Below are 22,988 nucleotides of genomic sequence, written 5' to 3'. Positions count from 1 at the left end.
AGTAGGTAGGTTGCAATTGGTGGAGAACTCAGATGGAATACCAATATTCTGTGCTACTAATTTGGACTCTGTCAGGATCACATCCCGTTGTTCATGAATCTGTTGAATGTAATTGATAAGACTTTCAATGTTATCCCTCTCAACATCAAGTGTAGCATTGCGTGCTTCAATTACCAGATTAGTTTGGTGGATCATTGTAAGTAGCTTCACCCACAAAGACGATATCAGAATGCATTCAAATTTGGACATGTGCTTCTGAATAGACTGAAGTTCAGTTTGAGCCTGTGCAGTGAGATTGAGAGATTCAAGCTCATTTAAAGCCTTTCTAACTCAATTCAAATGCTGTGCAACTGGTTGAACACCATCAATCCATGCAGACCATCTAATTTTGGACATCCCATGCAGTGAAACAGGAAGATATTGCTTCAGAATCTCCCAGCTTTGTGGACTGCTACTGAAGAGATTGTACATTTGCTGAACAGTTCCAAAGTAAGTAATTGCCTCCTTGCATGATTCAGCACAGTCAACGCCTACAAGGTTTAGAGTATGGTTTCCACAGCTGGAGAAAATACAGTTTGAATTACATTCAAGCAGAACTGCTTGTACACCTTTGTACTTCCCAGCCATATTAGATCCATTATCATAGGTTTGACCAATGCAGACTTGAAAATCTAACTGAAAACCTTCTAGAATTGCTGGTACTTGAGCAGCAATTTCTTCTCCAGTTTTTCTCGTAAAATTATCAAACAAAATAAACCTTTCTTCAATTGAAAATTTTGAGCGGTCTACAATCTTAACATATCGAATAACCATTACAGTCTGTTCCTTGTGAGAAGTATCTGGAGTGGAATCAACAATGACTGAAAAATACTTGTGGCACCTTAAAGACTAACAAATTTATTTTAGCATGAGCTGTAGCTCACGAAAGCTCATGCTAAAATAAATTTGTTAGTCTTTAAGGTGCCACAAGTACTCCTGTTCTTTTTGCGGATACAGACTAACACGGCTGCTACTCTGAAACCTGAAAAATACTTGGCATTTTGAATCTCATCAAGAATTGTTGTTTATACGAATGACCCACATTGCTCAATAAACTCGTTTTGTATGTGTGTGGAAAGATAATCAACTTGCACGTGCTTTTGACTCTCTTATCATTCTCATTTAACATGCTCTGATAAAAGTGGGTCATATTTGCTGAGGAGCTAAACTATGCCTAGAAAAGCATCAAAGAGTCCTGTGGCACCTTATAGACTAACAGACGTTTTGGAGCATGAGCTTTCGTGGGTGAATACCCACTTCGTCGGACGCATCCGACGAAGTGGGTATTCACCCACGAAAGCTCATGCTCCAAAACGTCTGTTAGTCTATAAGGTGCCACAGGACTCTTTGATGCTTTTACAGATCCAGACTAACACGGCTACCCCTCTGATACTATGCCTAGAAAGTTTCCATTTGCATGATCACCAGCAAGTTGACTGGAACCAAAGAAAGCCAATCCCCGCTCAGAAAGAAAAAGGATGACATTCAGGATGCGCTCAAGAAGTTTTTTTCAGTTATTAATTTCTGTAGAGAGTTCAGTCAAGAGTAAATTCTCAACTGAACTTTCAGCTGATGCTGCCCTACTGGCTGATTTCCATGCAACATAGTTTTCTTTGTGTGACACTGAACTCTCATGTGATGGTATTCAGTCTTTCAACTTCCTCCAACCTCTGTTGATGCTCCATCCTGATTGATCAGAGAGAACTGATGCATTTGCAGCACTTTTGTTCAAAATGAAGCAGGGTGCACAGTACTAAGATTGTTTTTTCCGTACTCTAGCATATCCAGCCTCTTGTGCAGGTCTCATCTGGAAGAGTTTTTGTCAGTAGATGAGTAGGGAAAGCATGATCATCAGCATCTCGTGGAATGTTACTTGGAATTTCAAAACAATTAATTTGAAGAAAAGATTGCACTTGGGCAGCATTGCTCTTGTTAATAATTCCAATGTCAGTCACAGTCAAACCTGTAGTACTCATGAATTGCTCTTGCTGCGTTAAGATCTACATCTTCCTGTGGTTACTGAGTTTATTGATCGTACACAGGATCTTCTGCTGCATCTGTTACTGTTGGCACATTTCCTTCTTGACTACTGTCCTCATGTTAAGGTATTGGCATTGAAATATCACCTGTTGTGGTTGCAGAGTTTTCATTATCTGTAGCATTGTTTGTTGGGTAAGGTGTGTTTTCCAGCGGTTTGAGAAACGAAGTTATTGGCTTTGAGCTCTTAGCTGCTGCTTCACTAAGTTGTTTTCGCTATCTCTTGCTTGTACCACTTTCAAATCTCCTCTTCAAAGTGATCGATCTGGTCAATGTGTAGCCTATTGACACTTGAAATATTCTACTGTAAATAAGTAGAATATCTACACTGGAAATCTTCTACTGTAAACATGTATACAAATGGTGAAAAGACTTATACGAAGGAATACTAATTAAGAACACAAAATGAAACAGTCAGACAGGTTATTATCCTTTTCACTGAATCAAAACTCAAGCACGCACAATATAATGTAACAGGCTGAGCTGAAGACAAAGGGATGACATATATACAGTAAACACAGACACGGATACAGACAGAGGGATAATGTCCAAAACATTTTAAACGTGTGCCCTCACGAAATTCACTGTACAAGGTTGTCCTCACAAATTTTCACCTTGAATCTGGCCCTATACACTACGAAAGCCTATGATGATGGCCAACCTGCCAAGTTAGAGCTCAACCAAACAACCAACCAGTCACCTCTTTTAGCCACCATATGAAGATAATAATGAGGGATTCTCACACATAAATAATTCCTTAGTCAACGAGACATAAAACTATAAAGACACTAAAACGTAACAATTCTCTACCTTTCAGCATGCACTTGATCCAGCACCAGCCACTAGTAGTGGTCTGTTTATATAATCAGCTGATCTGAGAGGACACGTTCATCACAGTCTAATCTTGTGCCATCAGAACCGATATATTTTTATTAATATTTATGAACATTTTAAACTCTTTAATATGACAAAATCTATATCAGTTAACAAAAAATTATGTCTTTTACCAAATCACATCTCTAATTTGCTTAAATTTGCAGCTCTAAGCTGAGAGTGTCACATGTTGGTCCAATAGGGATGCGCATAGAAACAAGTTGCAAAACTTATCAAATGCCAAAAAATTAACTAGTGTCTAAATTTGAGGCCCCCTTTGAGCTTGGACCCCCTTTGATTGGCACTGAGTGTAGGTCAACAGCTCGTATCAAGGACAAGAAGCAATTTTCAATTATCAGAAGGTAGCCATTTTAGACTAAGGGTACGTCCAGACTACCCACCGAATCGGTGGGTAGCAATCAATTTTTTGGGGATCGATATATCTCATCTCATCTAGACACAATATATCGATCCCCGAACGCGCTCCCATCGACTCCGGAACTCCACCGGAGCGAGCGGCGGTAGCGGAGTCAACACGGGGAGCCGCGGACGTCGATCCCGCGCCATGAGGACCTGAGGTAAATCAATCTAAGATACTTCGACTTCAGCTACACTATTCACGTAGCTGAAGTTGCGTATCTTAGATCGATACCCCCTCCCAGTGTAGACCAGCCCTAAGTGTTCAAAGATATGAGAGGAAGTAGGGCAGAGTTACCATGGTTTTAACGTAGGATACAGAAGCATATCAACTAATTGTATCTATAGTTTCCACTGCATTGTTTAGTTACAGAACAATATTTGGGGATTACAACAGTCACAGTAATGTTTGTAGTATTATATGCTGCACAAACTCTTGAAATCCAGTAAATATTCTCTTAAGGTTTTGTCACTGCTCATGCTGCTACTATCCAAGCTGAAGTAGAGCAACTGCAAGTCTCAAAACAATTAGAAAGTAAAGTCCAAATCCATTGTGAAGAGAACAGTTTTAGCATTTGCACTATTCATTGTGCATTATTCTTCTAGTCAAACATTAGCCAGAGAGTTTAAAATTTGTGCCTAAAATGAACAGTGGCAAAAGCATGCAAGTCCAACAACACAGTAAGGTCTGTTAAACTTCAGTCACATGTTTTAAAGTTACTTAGGACATCTTGTACAAACAAGCAGCTTTTTACTCAGAAGCCATGGTGATGAGTGGAGCTTAAAAGATTTAGATAGATTCCAGCAATAAAATACCGAATTAAACAATACACACATTCCTACAATTTACAATAGAACTTTCTCAACATGCACTAGTGACAGGGAGAACCACTGTGCAGTACCAGATTTTGTAGTTTAGCAATATGGGGGATTTTTTTTTTTTTAAAAAGTGGGAGAACATGGATACGTCCTCCAAAAATTTAACAATTACATTATCTGTAGATCCAGTGTAGACTCACAAGATTTGCAAACTAGTAAGTTTTGGGAGTGTAGGAATGGGGGAAGGAGCACGAATGCCACTGGCCTTAAGCGTCCCCAGTCCAGTGTCACGGTATTACTAAGCGAGAGAGGGGACAGGTGACATTGGCCCATATTGTAACCATATTAGCCCTCCCTCCCTCTTACACAGAAGCAGAGTTGTACAGTAGGCCAAATTCCCAGATAAACTGATATTAATGAAACAAAACATTTCAATCAGATAGATCAGGACCACTACCAAGAAAGGCTCGATGCCACTGGTAAAAGAGGAGGCTGAATTATAGGTATCACAAGAACAGCCTCAGCACTCAGCAGATGGGCTCTCCTATAACCTACATGCCCAAATTTCAGCCCAAACTAATAAACTGTTTAGTCTTGGACTTGATCAAATGACTTGCGATTAATCCACAAGAGCATGAAAACAATGTGATCATGTTGATGAAAATAAAGTGTTAAAAACATTTTAAAAAAAAAGATTCAAATTATTCACTAGTGAGCCGGACTCCAACACACTGCAAAACATTGCAATGAAGGATTGGTCCACAGAAGCAATTCAGGAAGACCTGTCAAGTGCAGAAATATTTGACCAGGAGCAACTGAATACCTTTGTTCAGGAAAAGCTCATAGGCAAGTTATGTAATTTGTGCAAGAACAGGTAAGGAAAACACTTTTTAGTTTATTTTATAAATTACATTTTATAATTTATAAATTTTACATTAAAAAGAAACATCTAGCATAAAATAAGACTGAAAAATGATTTTGCATCTAATTAGCATAGATAAATGATCTATTAAAGGAATGATTTTCCATTAGCAAATGTAATACTTAAAGACTATATCATATGGAGTTTTCTATCACCTGCTTATAACCTGCTTATACTCACTTACTTACAACCTTTGGAAAATTTCTTGGGGTCAAAGCTTTCCATTTTAGTCCTAGCAAAGAGAAGAATATTTCCAGAAACATGTGAAAATCCTTTCGACCATTTATGAGTTAAGTGATATAAGATAAGTACCAAAAACTATATCAGAGTTGTTCACTTTGTCAAAACACTTAAGTATTTGTTGCGATTTTGTATCCCAAAAGTGGCATGTCTTAGATACTGCACATTTGTTGTATTCTGCCAGCCTCAATAGGGCTGGCCCCTTTGGATATTTTTGGGGAATGCGGGCTAGTTTAATATTGGAGTTACTAGATATATTCTGTTTTAGCCTATGATAAGTCTGTAGTTTGTAGAGGCCACAAATCTTAATGTATAGAGTCAGAAGTCAATAGCCACAGGTTTCAGACTTCTTAAACTCCAGCTCCCAGGAAACATCCCATATGTGGAACCATGCTGTCAGGGCTTCTTCTACCAACAGCTGCCTCTACAACTCCATATGAATTGCTTTCACAGCACAGGGGTGGGCTTTCACTGGATGCAGGGCAAAGGGCAACCCGGAAGCGGCTTACCCTACCCCTCATATGTTTAAAGGCAGATCCATATGCAGAAATTCAATGCGTTCCATGGTTTATACAATGCATTTTGCAGGAAGGGAAAAGAATGGCTCAAGATAAGCCACTCCTCAGCAAACACTTCAGGGTTAAAAGACAATTCCAGGACCAGAAAAGGCCCATGAACAGGAAAGAAAAAGAATTGTAGTAGGATTAAAAAAAGAACACACTCTATTCAGGAGAGTCAGACAGACACACAACACTCTGCTGGGGATGTCTAAAGAAGTTAGGCCTGCCTAGGTTACCATCAGGGGATGGTAAGACTTTAGAGAAACTGTCTGTGTGCATGTCTCTCTTATCTAATGCTTTCTTCTGGCTGATAAATAAACAATACTTTGGTTTTAAGAAGGTTGTTGTGTCACTGTATACCACTGATCATAGACTCCTGAAGGGAAGAACCACCGGTGCTAGAACTCATTTGGACCTGCAGGAAAGAACCTTTGATATGCAGGGTACTGTAGCCCAGGGCCCAGTCAAAGAGAGAAAATTGTCAAATTCCTCTCCAACATAGGTAAAATCACAAGGCCTGGCATCTGGGATAGGTGGGGGCAGGTGCACTCAGAGACCACAGAGGGGACAGAGGAGCAGCTATTCCTGTAACCATGATGCTGGTCACAGGGTATGTCTTCACTACCCGCCGTATCGGCGGGTAGCAATTGATTTCTCGGGGATCGATATATCGCGTCTCATCTAGACGCGATATATCGATCCCCGAACGCGCTCCTGTCGACTCCGGAACTCCACCAACCCGAACGGCAGTAGCGGAGTCGACATGGGGAGCCGCGGACATCGATCCCGCGCCGTGAGGACGGTAGGTAATTCGATATAAGATACTTCGACTTCAGCTACGTTATTCACGTAGCTGAGGTTGCGTATCTTAGATCGATTTTCCCCCGTAGTGTAGACCAGCCCACAGCTAGGCAGTAACTTGAGGACCCAATCCTGGGTGGGCTAAATAGCAAAGGAGCTGCCAGAGGACCTTACAGTTACAGCGAAGAGATCTTCAAATTTTCAATATTGCCAGGAACTAGGGAAAGAAATATTTTTAAGTCAGTCAGCTTTTGAATGATGGCTGTAACAAGCCTACCAACAGCACTGGAATATTAGAGATATTCTTGGCATAGTTAAATGAATGGGCAGAGAGCAGATTACTGTTCAGAAGCACAAAGTAAATGCAATTTATTTCATATTTTGCAGTTTATTCCATAACTTTAAAAAAGGTGATTATGTGATTGTTCCCATGACCACACAAATGGTACATAAAGGGATATGACTGCTTTAAATATGTATGTATAAAAAATGTTTTCTATTCAAAGTACATTGTAAATGGACCTGCCAAAAATAATTTACTACCTGCTGGAAAAAGAATGAATTAGAATTAGATTGTAAAGTCTCTTTTTATAAATTCAAGAGCCAAATCAAATACTAAAGGGAAATAGCAAAATAATAAATTAAAAATATATTACATGAGAAAAACTACTGAATAAGTAGATATCAGGATACATAAATATTTCACCAACTTTCCAAAGAAATAGCTATGTAAACAAAGTTTACCTCTAAGAATTGGGCATTCACTTTGAATTCTGGAGTTGGAAGTTCTTGTTTAATAGCAGCTTGCTTTTTTTCTTCAATGCACTTAAAAAGGTGTATAACAGCACGTGATATAATGCCCTGTTCTTCTTCTGTTATGTTGACATCAAATCCTGTTCCCATGGTATATGTTTTGCCAGCACCTGTCTGAATTTAAGAAGAGAAGTCACAAGTAGAATCATAGAATATCAGGGTTGGAAGGGACCTCAGGAGGTCATCTAGTCCAACCCCCTGCTCAAAGCAGGACCAATTCCCAACTAAATCACCCCAGCCAGGGCTTTGTCTAGCCTGACCTTAGAAACCTCTAAGGAAGGGGATTCCACCACCTTCCTATGTATAGCATACATTAAAGGCACAAAATCGCACACAATCTTGGATCATGTCAAGAGGTACAATAAAGTTGCTCCTGAACACTACCGTTGTATGAAACCTTAGGCACGTCTGTTAAGTCACAGCTTTTACTAATTGCATTACAAAGCAACCACACACAGAGAGTAAGATAATAGAAGCATTTCTAAAAAAGGACATAAAGTAGAAGCTATATAAATTATACAGCAGATGCACGACTTTGATTTCTTTTAAAAGGTTTTCTTTATGAATGAAATGCTTGTGAAAAGTGTTTTATTGACCATGATGGAAATCAAAATCCTCCACTTATCCACAGAACAGGTACAGCACAGGTAGTGGCAGTTCAAACTTCTCCTATGGTATTGACAAAATGCTTCAGCCCTCATCTCCAAGACAGAGTCGATAGTGCCCATTTCCAAGCCCATTTAGTCATTTCTGTTGAGAGTGCCAACTAATGTGTCATTAAAGCCAATTGTGCTGGCACTATTTTCAATTGTCTACCTAGGTTATTATATGGCTCTCATCGTGGTATCTCAACATCTCACATTCATTATTGTACTTATTATCAAAATATCTTTCGAGGTAGGAAAGTACTATTATCCCCATTTTACTGATGAGGAATTGAAAACATAGAAAGACTTGGCTGTGCCTTTATTAAGAAAAAATGTGTGTTCTCAACTTCGAGGCAAAGTCCTGCTGAAGACAAGGCAGTTTGTAGTTTTCACATGAGTTAGCAGGTTTTATGCACATGCAGCTGGAGGCGTAAATTCCAGCTTGAAGAGACGTATCCATGCTAGCGCTGATCAAACTAGCATGATAAAAATAGCATAACCAAGATAGTGCAAGGGCTAGCCCAGGGATTGGCAACCTTTGGCACGAGGCCCATCAGGGAAATCCGCTGGCAGGCTGGGACAGTTTGTTTACCTGCAGTGTCCACAGGTTCAGCTGATCGCAGCTTACACTGGCCGTGGTACACTGTTCCAGGCCAATGGGGGTGCAGGAAACAGCAGCCAGCACATCCGTCAGCCCATGCCACTTCCCGCAGCCCCCACTGGCCTGTAATAGCAAACCGTGGCCAGTGGGAGCTGTGATCGGCTGAACCTGCGGACGCTGCAGGTAAACAAACTGCCCTGGCCCGCAAGCGGATTTCCCTGACAGGCCGTGCGCCAAAGGTTGCCGATCCCTGGGCTAGCGGCTTGTCCGAGACCATAGGTTCTTACTTGGGGTGGTTAGCTCCTCCCACCACTCAGGCCAACAGGGCTACACTCTACTTTTACCATGCCAGCTTGATCGGAACTAGCATAAGTATGTTTTCTCAAGCAAGGGTTTAGACCTCTGGCTTGAACTGCAGACATACCCAAAGACTACGGAGGTTTAACTCACCCTGCTAACTCATGTTAAACTACAATCTGCCTTGTCTTCACTAGGATTTTATCAAGTTAACTAAATGGAGTTAAGAACACACCTTTTTTTCTGAATGAAGACAAGTTCTAAGCAGAAGTCTGAACCCAGGTCTCCTGAGACCAGTGCCTTCACTTGATTTCAAATCAATAGGGGGCTGCCGGCACATTGTTTCCTGCAAGATCTTAAGAACATAAGAACGGCCATACCGGGTCAGACTAAAGGTCCATCTAGCCCAGTATCTGTCTACCAACAGAGGCCAATGCCAGGTGCCCCAGAGGGAGTGAACCTAACAGGCAGTGATCAAGTGATCACTCTCCTGCCATCCATCTCCATCCTCTGACAAACAGAGGTTAGGGGCACCATTCCTTACCAATCCTGGCTAATTGCCAGTTATGGACTTAGCCACCATGAATTTATCCAGTTCCCTTTTAAACATTGTTATAGTCCTAGCCTTCACAACCTCCTCAGGTAAGGAGTTCCACAAGTTGACTGTGCGCTGCGTGAAGAAGAACTTCCTTTTATTTGTTTTAAACCTGCTGCCTATTAATTTCATTTGATGACCCCTAGTTCTTGTATTCTGAGAATAAGTGAATAACTTTTCCTTATCTACTTTCTCCACATCACTCATGATTTTATATACCTCTATCAGATCCCCCCTTAGACTCCTCTTTTCCAAGCTGAAGAGTCCTAGCCTCTTTAATCTCTCCTCATATTCTCCAAACCCCTAATCATTTTATTTGCCCTTTTCTGAATCTTTTCTAGTGCCAGTATATCTTTTTTGAGGTGATCTGTACACAGTATTCGAGATGTGGGTGTACCATGGATTTATATAGGGGCAATAATATATTCTCAGTCTTATTCTCTATCCCCTTTTTAATGATTCCTAACATCCTGTTTGCTTTTTTGACCGCTTCTGCACACTGCATGGACATCTTCAGAGAACTGTACACGATGACTCCAAGATCTTTTTCCTGACTCGTTGTAGCTAAATTAGCCCCCATCATATTCAGGAGCGGCTCTAGCAATTTCGCCACCCCAAGCACGGCGGCACACCGCAGGGGGCGCTCTGGCGATCGCTGGTCCCACGGCTCCGGTGGACCTCCTGCAGACGTGCCTGCGGAGGGTCCGCTGGTCCCGCGGCTCCGGTGGAGCATCCGCAGGCATGCCTGCAGGAGGTCCACCGGAGCCACGGAACCAGCGGACCCTCCGCAGGCATGCCTGCGGGAGGTCCACCGGAGCCGCCTGCCGCCCTCCCAGCAACAGGCAGAGCACCCCCCGCGGCATGCCGCCCCAAGCGCGTGCTTGGCTGGGGTCTGGAGCTGGCCCTGATCATATTGTATGTATAGTTGGGGTTATTTTTTCCAATGTGCATTACTTTACATTTATCCACGTTACATTTCATTTGCCATTTTGTTGCCCAATCACTTAGTTTTGTGAGATCTTTTTGAAGTTCTTCACAGTCTGCTTTGGTCTTAACTATCTTGAGCAGTTTAGTATCATCTGCAAACTTTGCCACCTCACTGTTTACCCCTTTCTCCAGATAATTTATGAATAAGTTGAATAGGATTGGTCCTAGGACTGACCCTTGGGGAACACCACTAGTTACCCCTCTCCATTCTGAGAATTTACCCTTAATTCCTACCCTTTGAATTCACAGCTTTAGAATTTGTTCCCCAAACTTTGTTTGAAATAGCCCACATCTGATAGCCTTCAGGACATACTGCAAAGCCCATTTTCCCCCCAGGAATCTGAAAATACAGGGGGAAAAGAAAAGGTGTGGAACAGCTCAGGTACTGGTGTGGAACAGCTCAAGAAGGAGGAGGGAAAGGGCACTGGTTTACTGGTGGTGGGTTATATTAAATTGTACTGCTGCACTTAAAAATATATCCTAAGTTACATGACAGTTACCTTCATGGCCTTTTTAGCACTTCTATAAATTCAAATATATGATGAATATATATCTATATATATCTATATCTATATATAGATATATTTATCTACATTGCATTTGAACTGGCATCCTTCAGGCCAAAGGCTCTATATAAACCTTCTATATAGTATTCCTTACACAATGCTTTTTAAAACAAACAGGTTCACACATTTTAAAACTTTACTAAAAGTGTAGTTACTGGAAATTTCTTGCATTTGCTCATAAACAAATATTTAAAATTAAACTGTAAGACTTACTTGGCCATAAGCAAAAACAGTGGCGTTATATCCTTCAAAGCACCCTTCAATCAGTTTTTCTACACATTGATCATAAATCTCCTCTTGCCGCGAGTCAATGTTGAACACATAATCAAAAGTGAAGGCCTTATCTTTTCCCAGGAACACCTGAGGTTCGCCAGGCGTGACAGATGTGCAAATATGGCATCCTTCAATCTTCTCTTTGGCTAGCTGTGGTCTGATTCTATTATTTAAAAAAAACAAAAACAAAAAAACAATATATACAGACCAAAGATTAGAAACCCCCCTTGTTAGAAATAGAATCAAAGGAGCAATGCAAATAAGGCATGATTAAGATTGGTCATTTCTAAAAGAAGCGAAAAAACAGATAAGCAAAGAATATTCTCATTTTTCATAAGCCTAAGAGTATGTCTAGATTGCAGTCGCTGGGATGATTGCTGCTCAAGCCGACATACCCTTAATCTAGCTTGGGTCCTGGAGTAGTGACGCTGCAGCAGCAGACGCTTCAGCACAGATTGTATGTATCTGCCTAAAACCCTGGGCAATTACTTGTGGGACTAGCCCACACGGAAACTCATGCTGCCATGGCTTCTCTGTTCCAGGACCCAAACTAGCTAGATTAAAGCTAGCTCGAGTACGTTAGTTCCAGCTGCAATCACACCTAGTGACTGCTGTCTAGGCATTCCACAGACAAGTTGAAAAGCTTTTTAGCTAACTTTAATCTTCTGCTGGTGGCTGATAGCAGAGCCCCAATGATGCAAGCCTCTCTTCCCAATAAGTTTTGTTTGGATGCTTATCAGAAGTTTATCCTGACTCAGACCTCTTTGAGGTTCACCTATCACTACAAGTGTGACCTTTTATTAAAAGCAGTTTGTTGTTTTTATGGGACAGCAAAATATAGAAACATGTAAGCCTCCCAGCTATAGTACTGAGAAATGACATGCTTGTTACATACAAGGGTCATACAACAGTACATAGCTCTTTGCATTCAGTGTGACAAAACATCATACAGTCAGATTCTGCATTCAGTTACTTTAAATCCAGAGTACCCACTTCACTTCAATGTAATTACTCTGGATTTACACAAGAATGAAACTCTGAGCACAAACCTGGCACTCTGCTTGCATGGGATATATTCTTAGTGTGTAAACCTTACAATCTGTATTTCAAACTAGAGTAACTTTTAATGGAATTCAAATGTTGCAGACTGAGTGAAACTTTTGATCCGTCACACGGACCACAGAGTAACCCGAATAAAAAAACTGAACTATCTGTATCCTGCGCAGGTTAAAGTGATCATTTTTCTGCAAACAATTATTTTCAAACAAGTGATGTAGAGGATAGTCAAACATACTTTTTGGCACTTTAGTTATGAAAATGTTATTGTATCGCACTGCATGACAACTTATAGAAGGTGTATTTACTTGTAATGTTTTCTGAAAGTTAATCCCTATGCAGGAAACTCATAAATAATATCAGGAAGTATCTCTCTCGTGAACATTTCCTCTAGTATGTGGTGGAAACTAAACAAACCTTTGAAAACTATCTTCAAAGGAACTATTACATAAAAAGTAATATACAGACAGCCTCTCAGTCAAAAAAAAATATTCTACAACTTGAATATTTGCATACAAGCATGTTTAGCTTGTAAATATAGGTCTCCATTTTACTGAATTCTGTAAATGATTTGCCCTTTCTAGCACATACCCACTAAAAGGAATCTCCATGAACAAGATTTTATATTACTGTAATTTGGAATGCTAAATAAAGCTTTGAGAGCACCTTCTAAAAAACAGCTGATTCCGGTAGATGTGTCCATTGGTATCAAAACTGAAGAGAGAATAAATAGTCTTTACCTATGCCTAAACTAACAACAGCCTCTTTGTACATCATAAAATTATAAACAAAACATGAACATTCCTTATTTTATTTCAAATTAGAAATTCAGGGTTTGCCTTTCCTGAAAAACTCTGAACAACTGGAGAACTACAGAGACTATGACTTCACAGCGCCAATCATGAAATCTGATTGACAGGGAAATGATTTTTAGTTTGACTCTTTAAAATTCTTCAGTTTGTTTGTTCTGCTGGCATCTATTAAACTCAAATACCTTACAGTCTCTTGGAGGTCAAGTTCTGTTTAAGACTCAAAACCCGGGTCTTGCAATTAATGCAGTGTTTCCCAAATGTAGTAGCACAGGGGTGGCATGAAGGACAAGTCAGGTCCTCTCAATAGTTCTCCAGGTTCTCTGCTTTCCATTTTCAAAAAGAGCCTCTAACTTTTATGACTGTGGAGCAAGTATAATCAATGCAAAGATGCCTGCCTGAGTTTCCAGAGAGCCTGAAATAACAACCCTGGGGTGTGAACAGCCCCATTAGTTCCAGTGGGTTCTAAGTCAGTGATAATACTTTAAATGTCAACATGCTTAACTATTTCACTGCTTATCAAAACCGTGCAAAAAATAAAAGCATCATACTATGAATATTCACACCAGTCAGGGACAGTGCTGGGAAGGGGCGGGGGAGTCACCCCAAATTTGTCTTAGTGCCCCGTAGCCACTCCTCCCAGCACAAAGTTCAAACATGATTACTCAGAAGGGCAGCATGGTATGGTATTTCCACCCCTACTTCTGTGCTGCTGCTGCTGGCAGCGGCGGCGGTGCTGCCTTCAAAGCTGGACGGCCAGAGAGTGGCAGCTGCGGGCCGAGCCCCCAGCTCTGAAGGCACCGCTGCTTCCAGCAGCAGTGCAAAACTGCAAAAATAAGGGTGTCCTGTGCCCACAAGATGATTAGTACAATCCCCCCCCCCCCCAATTTTCTGTCTAGACCATTTCAGGGCCCCCACCACCACACCATCCAGGAAGAGACTGGCACCACCTCTGGTGCATCATGCCACAGGGGCTACAACAGTGGTTAACTCACCCAACAATATTGTTAACCTATCCAACCACACACTTAGCCCGGCAGAAGAGTCTGTCCTATCTCAGGGACTCACTTACAGCCCCACCACCCCCACGCACATGATACAGTTCTGCGGTGATCTGGAAGCCTGCTTTCGCCGTCTCTGACTCAAAGAATATTTTCAATACACCACTGAACAGAGCACTGACCCACAGGAACCCTCCTACCAACACTACAAGAAGAAGAATTCTGTGTGGACTCCTCCCGACAGTCGAAATGATAGACTGGACCTCTGCGGACGTGCACAGGCTGAAATTGTGAACAAACAGCATCACTTGCCCCATAACCTCAGCTGTACAGAACACAATGCCATCCACAGCCTCAGAAACATCTCTGACATTATAATCAAAGGGGCTGACAAAGGAGATACTGTAGTCATCATGAACAGGTTGGATTATGAACAGGAGGCTGCCAGGCAACTCTCCAACACCACATTCTACAGGCCAGTATCCTCCAATCCCACTGAGGAGTACCAAAAGAAACTACATCATCTGCTCAAGAAACTTCCTGCTACAGCATGGGAACAAATCTACACAGACACATCCCAGAGCCCCAACCAGGAGTATTCTATCTGCTACCCAAGATCCATAAACCTGGAAATCCTGGATGCTCCATCATCTCAAGCATTGGCACTCTTACAGTAGGATTATCTGGCTATTTGGACTCTCTCCTCAGACCCTACACTACCAGCACTGCTAGCTATCTTCGAGACACCATCGACTTCCTGAGGATACTACAATGCATTGGTGATCTTCCTGAAAACACCATTTTGGCCACCATGGATGTAGAAGCTCTTTATACCAATATTCCACACAAGGATGAACTACAAGCTATCGGAACAGTATCCCTGATGAGGCCACGGCACACCTGGTGGCTGAGCTTTGTAATTCTGTCCTCGCCCACAACCATTTCAAATTTGGGGACAACTTATACCTTCAAATCAGTGGCACTGCTATGGGTACCCGCATGGCCCCGCAGTATGCCAACTTTTTATGGCTGACTTAGAACAATGCTTCCTCAGCTCTCATCCCCTAATGCCCCTCCTCTACTTGTGTTGCATTGATGACATCTTCATCATATGGACCCACGGGAAGGAGACCCTTGAGGAATTCCACCTGGATTCCAACCTTTTCCACCCCACCATCAACCTCAGCCTGGACCAGTCCACACAAGAGATCCACTTCCTGGACACTACAGTGCAAGTAAGTGATGGTCACATAAACACCACCCTATACCAGAAATCTACTGACCGCTATACTTACCTATATGCCTCCAGCTTCCATCCCGGACAAATCACACGATCCATTGTCCACAGCCAAGCTCTAAGATACAACCGCATTTGTTCCAATCCCTCAACCAGAGACAAACACCTACAAGATCTTTAACACGCATTCTTAAAACTATAATACCTACCTGGGGAAGTGAGGAAACAGATTGACCTAGAAGCCACCTACTATGGGACAGGCCCAACAAGGAAAACAGAACACTACTGGCCATCACGTATAGCCGCCAGTTAAAACCTGTCCAGCGCATCATCAATGATCTACAACCTATTGTGGAAAGCGATCCCTCACTGACCTTGGGAGGGAGGCAGGCCAGGCCTCGTTTACAGACAGTGCCCCAACCTGAAGCAAATACTCACCAGCAACTACACATCACACCACAGAAACACTAACCCAGGAACCAATCCCTATAACAAACCCCATTGCCTACTCTGTCCCCATATCTACTCTAGTGACACCATCATAGGACCAACTACATCAGCAAGGGGTGACTTGATTACTATCTGTAACGAGTGGGATCTAGCAGAGAACTGTCCTACGTCCGGTTCTAGTCAATATCTTCATGAATAATTTGTACAATGGTATAGAGAGTATACTTATAAAATCTGTGGCTGATGCCAACATGGGAGGGCTTGCAAGAACTTTGGAGGCCAGGATTAGAACTCAAAATGATCTTGACAAACTGGAGAAATCGTCTGAAATAGGATGAAATTCGATAAGGACAAACGCAAAGTATTACATTTAGGAAGGAATAGTAAATTGCACAAATACAAAATGGGAAATGAGTGCTTAGGAAGGAATATTGCAGAAGAAGATCTGGGGATTATAGTGGATCACAAACTAAGCATGAGTCAATGTAATACTTTTGCAAAAAAAGTGAACATCAGAGGATGTATTAGCAGAAGTGTTGTGAGCAAAACACAATGAATTCTTCCATTCTACTCAGCACTGATAATGCCTCAACCAGAGTACTGTGTTCAGTTCTGGGCACCACACTGTGGGAAAGATGTGGACAAACTGGAGAAAGTCCAGAGGAGAGCAACAAAAAAAAAATGATTAAAGGTCTAGAAAACATGACCTAGGAGGAAAGATTGAAAAAAACGTGTTTAGTCTGGAGAAGAGAAGAGAAGACTGAGGGAGAACATGTCTTCAAGTATGTAAAAGGTTGTTATAAAGAGAAGGCTGATAAATCATTCTTGTCCTGTCCTCAAATGGATAAAAAGAAGTAATAGGCTTAAATTACAGCAAGGAAGATTTAGATCCATTGTCTACAGCCAAGCACTGAGGTACAACCGTATCTGCTCTAACCCCGCAGACAGAGACCAACACCTAGAAAATCTCCACCAAGCATTCTCAAAACTACAGTATCCGCACGAGGAAATAAGGAAACAGATCAACAGAGCCAGACGTGTACCCAGAAGCCTCCTACTGCAAGACAAACCCAAGAAAGAAACCAACAGGACTCCACTGGCCATCACATACAGTCCCCAGCTAAAGCCCCTCCAACGCATCATCAGGGATAGACAACCCATCCTGGACAATGATCCCACACTTTCACAGGCCTTGGGTGGCAGGCCAGTCCTCGCCCACAGACAACCTGCCAACCTGAAGCATATTCTCACCAGTAACTGCACACCGCACCATAGTAACTCTAGCTCAGGAACCAATCCATGCAACAAACCTCGATGCCAACTCTGCCCACATATCTACACCAGCAACACCATCACAGGACCTAACCAGATCAGCCACACCATCACCGGCTCATTCACCTGCACATCCACCAATGTAATATATGCCATCATATGCCAGCAATGCCCTTCTGCTATGTACATGGGCCAAACTGGACAGTCTCTAAGGAAAAGGATAAATGGACACAAATCAGATATTAGGAATGGCAATATACAAAAACCTGTAGGAGAACACTTCAACCTCCCTGGCCACACAATAGCAGATCTCAAGGTGGCCATCCTCCAGCAAAAAAACTTTAGGACCAGACTTCTAAGAGAAACTGCTGAGCTTCAGTTCATTTGCAAATTTGACACCATCAGTTTAGGATTAAACAAAGACTGTGAATGGCTTGCCAACTACAGAACCAGTTTCTCCTCTCTTGGTTTTCACACCTCAACTGCTAGAACATCATCCTCCCTGATTGATCTAACCTCGTTATCTCTAGCTTGCTTCTTGCTTGCTTATATTTACCTGGCCCTGGAAATTTCCACTCTTGCATCCGATGAAGTGGGTATTCACCCACGAAAGCTCATGCTGCAAAATGTCTGTTAGTCTATAAGGTGCCACAGGATTCTTTGCTGCTTTTACAGAACCAGACTAACACGGCTACCTCTCTGATACTTAAACATTAGGTAGTTAACTCTCAAGGTAGTTAAGCACCTAAGGAGGCTGTGGGACCTCCATCATTGGAGGGTTTTAAGAACAGGTTAGACAAACATCTGTCAGGGATGGTCTAGAAATAACAATGAGGAGTCCTTGTGGCACCTTAGAGACTAACAAATTTATTTGGGCATAAGCTTTTGTGGGTTAGAAGCCACTTCATCAGATGCATGAAGTAAAAAATACAGGAGCAGATATAAATACATGAAAGGATGGGGGTTGCGTTATCAAATGTGAGGTCAGTTTAATGAGATAAATCAACTAATAGCAGGATACTAAGGGAGGAAAACTAACTTCTGAAGTGCAAGGCACTGAATTTAACCATATGAAGTGGAAATCCATCAACTTCATGAAAAAACTCGTGCAGATACAGACAGACATCATCTTCCTTTCTCCTCTATTTTTCACTTCATCCATCTGATGAAGTGGGCCGTAGCCCATGAAAGCTTATGCCCAAATAAAGTTGTTCGTCTCTAAGGTGCCACAAGGACTCCTCGTTGGTTTTGCTTATACAGACTAACATGGTTGCCACTCCGAAACTGGTCTAGAAATAGTTAGTCCTGCCTCAGTGCAGGGGACTGGACTAGGCGGCCTATCAAGGTCCCTTCCACGTTTACATTTCTAGATTTTCTAAAAAGATGACAGCAATCCTCCTGGTACATCTATCATGCCATTATTTTAAAATACTTTTTCACCAATCTCAGCTATTAAATAGTTACTAGTTGGTCTTTCGCATATTGGAGATCTTGTTTTAAAATAACAAGCTTGTTTTATATCAAACAATAAGTCTTTCTTAAAAACTAAAGGAAGAACCTTTTTGGTTGGAGGTCTCCAAGCGGTTGTTTTCAATTTGCAAATAATTAGGAGAAAATAAATGAATTAACTGAAATAAAATTTAATAAAGGAAATATGGCAGTGGTGTAATTAGATTTGTCTGGAGGCTGTTCCCTTATTTTCAGTCAACCAACATACATGGGCTTGCTTTTCTTAAAGAGATTTATTTTCCTAAAACAATTATCCTTTTCTGTAGCTCTCATCAGGACAGGCTCTTTTATCCACTAACCACATTTGCTAGAAGTCTTATTCACAATACTGGGCCAAGGTTTTAGAGCTGGATAAAGCCACTCTTTACTGTTTCTTTCTGTCATTTCCTGACATGCCCCTGCCCACCCCCACCTTTTGATCCCAGCTCTACCAGCTAGGCAATGGTAAAGCAGCATTTTTCTCAGATTAATTCTTGTGTAATTCTGTAACGTCTGGCGGAGAGTTAAACACAGATGGCATCCTCACACAGACTGACAGGGTCTTTGTGCACTCTCCAAGAAAACTGAAAATGGGAGGGGAGAACCCCAAGTCTGCTCTCAAGTATCTCTGTCTCCAGTGGCCCCCCAGTGACAGGTACAGAAGATCCTGCAAGCATGGCTACCAGTCACCTAATTTCTCTATTTAAACCATTTTTAAAACTTCTTTGCAGATCTAACCTCTAATTTATGATTTAGGATATTTTCTTTAAAGAAACTTACCATTTGCAAAGAATAAAACTGATTATTTGGGGGAGGGAAAGGGACACAACGTTAACGATTTTCATGTTTCCCAATTTAAAAAAAAAATGAGTTCCTTGTTTTTAGTTCAAGACAATGTCAGTAGTGAAGGAGAAATAACATGCCTGTCAACATTTGAATGAGTTTGCAACATAGCAGCATAACCAGCAGCACTCCAAATTATGTACAAGTAGCTTTAAAATCTTGTTCCCACAGTAAGTAAAGCCCTGACTGTTGTAATGTCCCCTTCACCTCCCTCAAAACGATAAAAATAAAATGTAAGTCTTAGTAGACTATGGAAAATATGGAGGTATAGGCAAGCAGGACAAATATGCACTTCAGAATTAAGACCTGAAATGCTGGGGGCTACATACTAGCAAGGAGAAAAAAAGCAAGAAGTCAGTCATATATCTTTTTAAATTTAAAATTCAATATTTATTTAATAAAGAATAGTTTTTCAAACCACTTGGAAGCAGCTCCACTGATAACTTATCAGCCATGAACCAGGATCTCATCCTATATTAAACTATTCACCTCTAACTTTGTTTAAAGGTTTAAACTCCCACCTTAACTGGATAAATTTTCTAATTCCCAAGCTGAAGGATTATTTTCCTCTCCAAAATTTTGAAGGAAGTCACTCAATTATATGCAAGTAAATATTCACAGTGTTTTGTAATGTTCCAATGCTGTAATTATTTTTGTACTGATAACTTAAGCATCTTGTTTTTAAAAGTCAAAATATCTAATCTATTTATCCTCCTGTAAGAGTACTGTATTGGGTAGTTCTCAAAAGAGAAATTCACAGGCTAAGTTACCGCCACTCTGAATTACTACTGATTGCATGAGGTGCTCCTCTGGAAAACAAACTCTGCAAGAAGGTGAACACACAGAGTAGAATCTATGCTGAGACAAGATTCAGCATAAAGTTTTATAAACTGAAGTTAGACTGGCAGCATCAACCCCCAGGTGACCCAGCAAGTAGCAACAGGAGGAGTGCAACAGATTTACAGTCTTAATTGTGAAAACTGAGCTGTACATGTGTCAAATCTTATATGCATTTCTAATGTGCTCATCACCATAGTATTTGGACTCCACTACTGCAGGTCATTTTTTGTTTTGTCATATATAATATACACTCACACACACACAGAGGAAATATCCAAGCAATAAATTAAATTAAAATGCATCTTTATCACCTCACCTGTTGCCCAGTAAATCTCCCTTTAAAACATTTCAAAATGCTGATTCCTCCTCCCTTTTGTGGAATCTTCTCTCCCCTCCCAATTCTACCTCTGCCACCCTCCCAAAACAGCTACCCTTACTCAAGGTTCTGGATGGGTAAGATTCAGTCCTGCAACAGTAACTTACTTTTAAAGCATAACATCTGTAAAGTCTGATAGCTCATAGAAACAGTAGCTTTATACTACTGATGATCAGAAAGTTCTAGCTTCCCGGGCAGACTCATCACTCACTTCTCGACCAGCAGCATCCCATGGTATCAGACCTCAAATTCATGACATTTTTAGTTATAAGAAAGCTACTTCAGGTCATTTTGAGATGTTTTCACCACTTTGTGGCCACTTCAGCTGGGCTGCTGGAGCTCACCCAACTTCAAAAGTGATTATAACCCCTTATATGGTTCATCTCACTACAAAAAAAAAAAACAAAAAAAAAAAACACTTTCCTGATTCTCCAGGAAATCCTACTGTAACCTATATATACTAAAATGGTCTAAATGGAAATCTCATCTTCCATGACATTCAGCACAGAGCTCGGTAAGACAGGGTACTGCCAGCCTGGGGGCCAATCAGTGTGCTCCTTCCTGGGAGAAAGGGCCTCTTCCTTAAAAGGCCTATTTCCTTAACAAGGCCACTGCAATTAAAATCCGCAGCGTGCCTGCTGACACAAGATCATGGGGCTTGGACTAAGGGATTGTTTGATGCTTGGGCTCAGGCTGCAGCCAGAGCTCTAGGACCCTTCCACCTCACAGGGTCCTAGAGCCTGGCCTCTGGAGCCTGAGCCTGAATGTCTACACAATTAAATAGCCTCTTAGCCTAAGCCCCATGAGCCCGAGTCTGCTGGCACAGACCTGCCAGGGGTTTTTAATTTCAGGGTAGACATACCCTCAGTGTCCTGTAAAGTGGAGACTGATGGTAACTTAGGCCCCTGGCTTTAGAGGGAGAGGGATTAAAAACATAAAAACAAAAACAAAAAAACAAAAAATGGGATTCTTGGCTTAACAACCCTCTGAAACACTCCTAAAATAGTATTTCTGTAAGGTATATAGGACAACCAGAAAAAACAATGAGGAGTCCTTGTGGCACCTTAGAGACTAAGAAATTTATTTGGGCATAAGCTTTCGTGGGCTAAAACCCACTTCATCAGATGCATGGAGTGAAAAATACAGTAACCAGAGTAAGTGATGATGCGATGTAGTACAGAAGTTGATACACTCATCTGGAATGACCTTCGTAACTCATTTGTGGTTTTGCAACATGCAAGTAGCACAATGACCCAAACTCACGGCAATATACACTTTTTAACACTTCTGTTATATCTATTTTACATAAATATTCATGTACAAATGCACACGTATGTATGCATATGTATTAGAAATAATCATTTGCTAGCAATGAAGAAACATGACAGTTAATGTGTGGACAATACTCTCCACTCCCAACACCAGGAGTCTTCAGTCTTCACAGCCCTGCTGACTCAATGGAAGGGTGGGAGGAAGATGAAGAGAAAAGAAATGCCAACTTTTCTTTTTCTGTGTCAGGACATTGGTCACAACAAAGTGTGTGAGAGTTATACTTTGACCAACATAGAGATGACCTTCAAGTAAATAAAAATGATGGGAGAGGAGTAAATATGGGCCAAAGGACACTACAAAAGCATGCAAAAAAGGACAGGGCCATTAACTCCCTGACTCTCATGTGGCGATAACTGGCAGCTATGAAAAAACTAAACACAGAAAACCCAGGGTGTTGAAAGAAAGCTAATATATGCAGCTCAGACGACATTCTATTTCCAGGAAAGTTCAGTAGGCTGAATAGGGTGGCATGTTCTTTGAGGAAGGCAGCCTAGAAAAACTGAGTAACTAGATCAGATGTAACAGCAATATTCTCCCATTAGAGGCTCTAGAAATGGAGTCCTTCATATTCAGGGAAGCCAATTGAAGCTCCTGGGAGTTCAGCACTTTTGAAAATTCAGCCTTACGAATCCAATTACAGGTATCGACTTTCTAAAATCTTGGTCTAAAACTTTTATTTAGATCTATACTGAAAAATGCTTATCATCTTTGTCTCACATCAGTGGAAGAGTGTGAACCTTTCCTACCTTTAAGAGAGAAAGAGAGAAGCATGAAGATACTACATCATTTTAATTTTG

At 41.3% G+C, this 22,988-nt stretch overlaps 1 protein-coding gene across 8 annotated transcripts in view; it reads right to left on the bottom strand.

The window, feature by feature from the left end:
• Nucleotides 1-22,988, bottom strand: part of KIF21A (kinesin family member 21A) — a 154,526-nt gene that overhangs the window by 102,429 nt on the left and 29,109 nt on the right. For all 8 annotated transcript variants that reach the window (XM_045031605.1, XM_045031623.1, XM_045031627.1 and 5 more), the window contains exons 2-3: nt 11,428-11,650; nt 7,453-7,635 (exon numbers count right to left, since the gene is read on the bottom strand). In XM_045031605.1, coding sequence (XP_044887540.1) covers nt 7,453-7,635; nt 11,428-11,650 — 406 coding nt within the window. The remainder of the gene's footprint in view (nt 1-7,452; nt 7,636-11,427; nt 11,651-22,988) is intronic.

This window comes from Mauremys mutica, chromosome 1 (assembly GCF_020497125.1).
Source record: "Mauremys mutica isolate MM-2020 ecotype Southern chromosome 1, ASM2049712v1, whole genome shotgun sequence".
NCBI classification, from domain to species: Eukaryota; Metazoa; Chordata; order Testudines; family Geoemydidae; genus Mauremys; species Mauremys mutica.
Note: the sequence above shows the minus strand (reverse complement) of the source record. Positions and strands in the feature narration are given on the sequence as shown.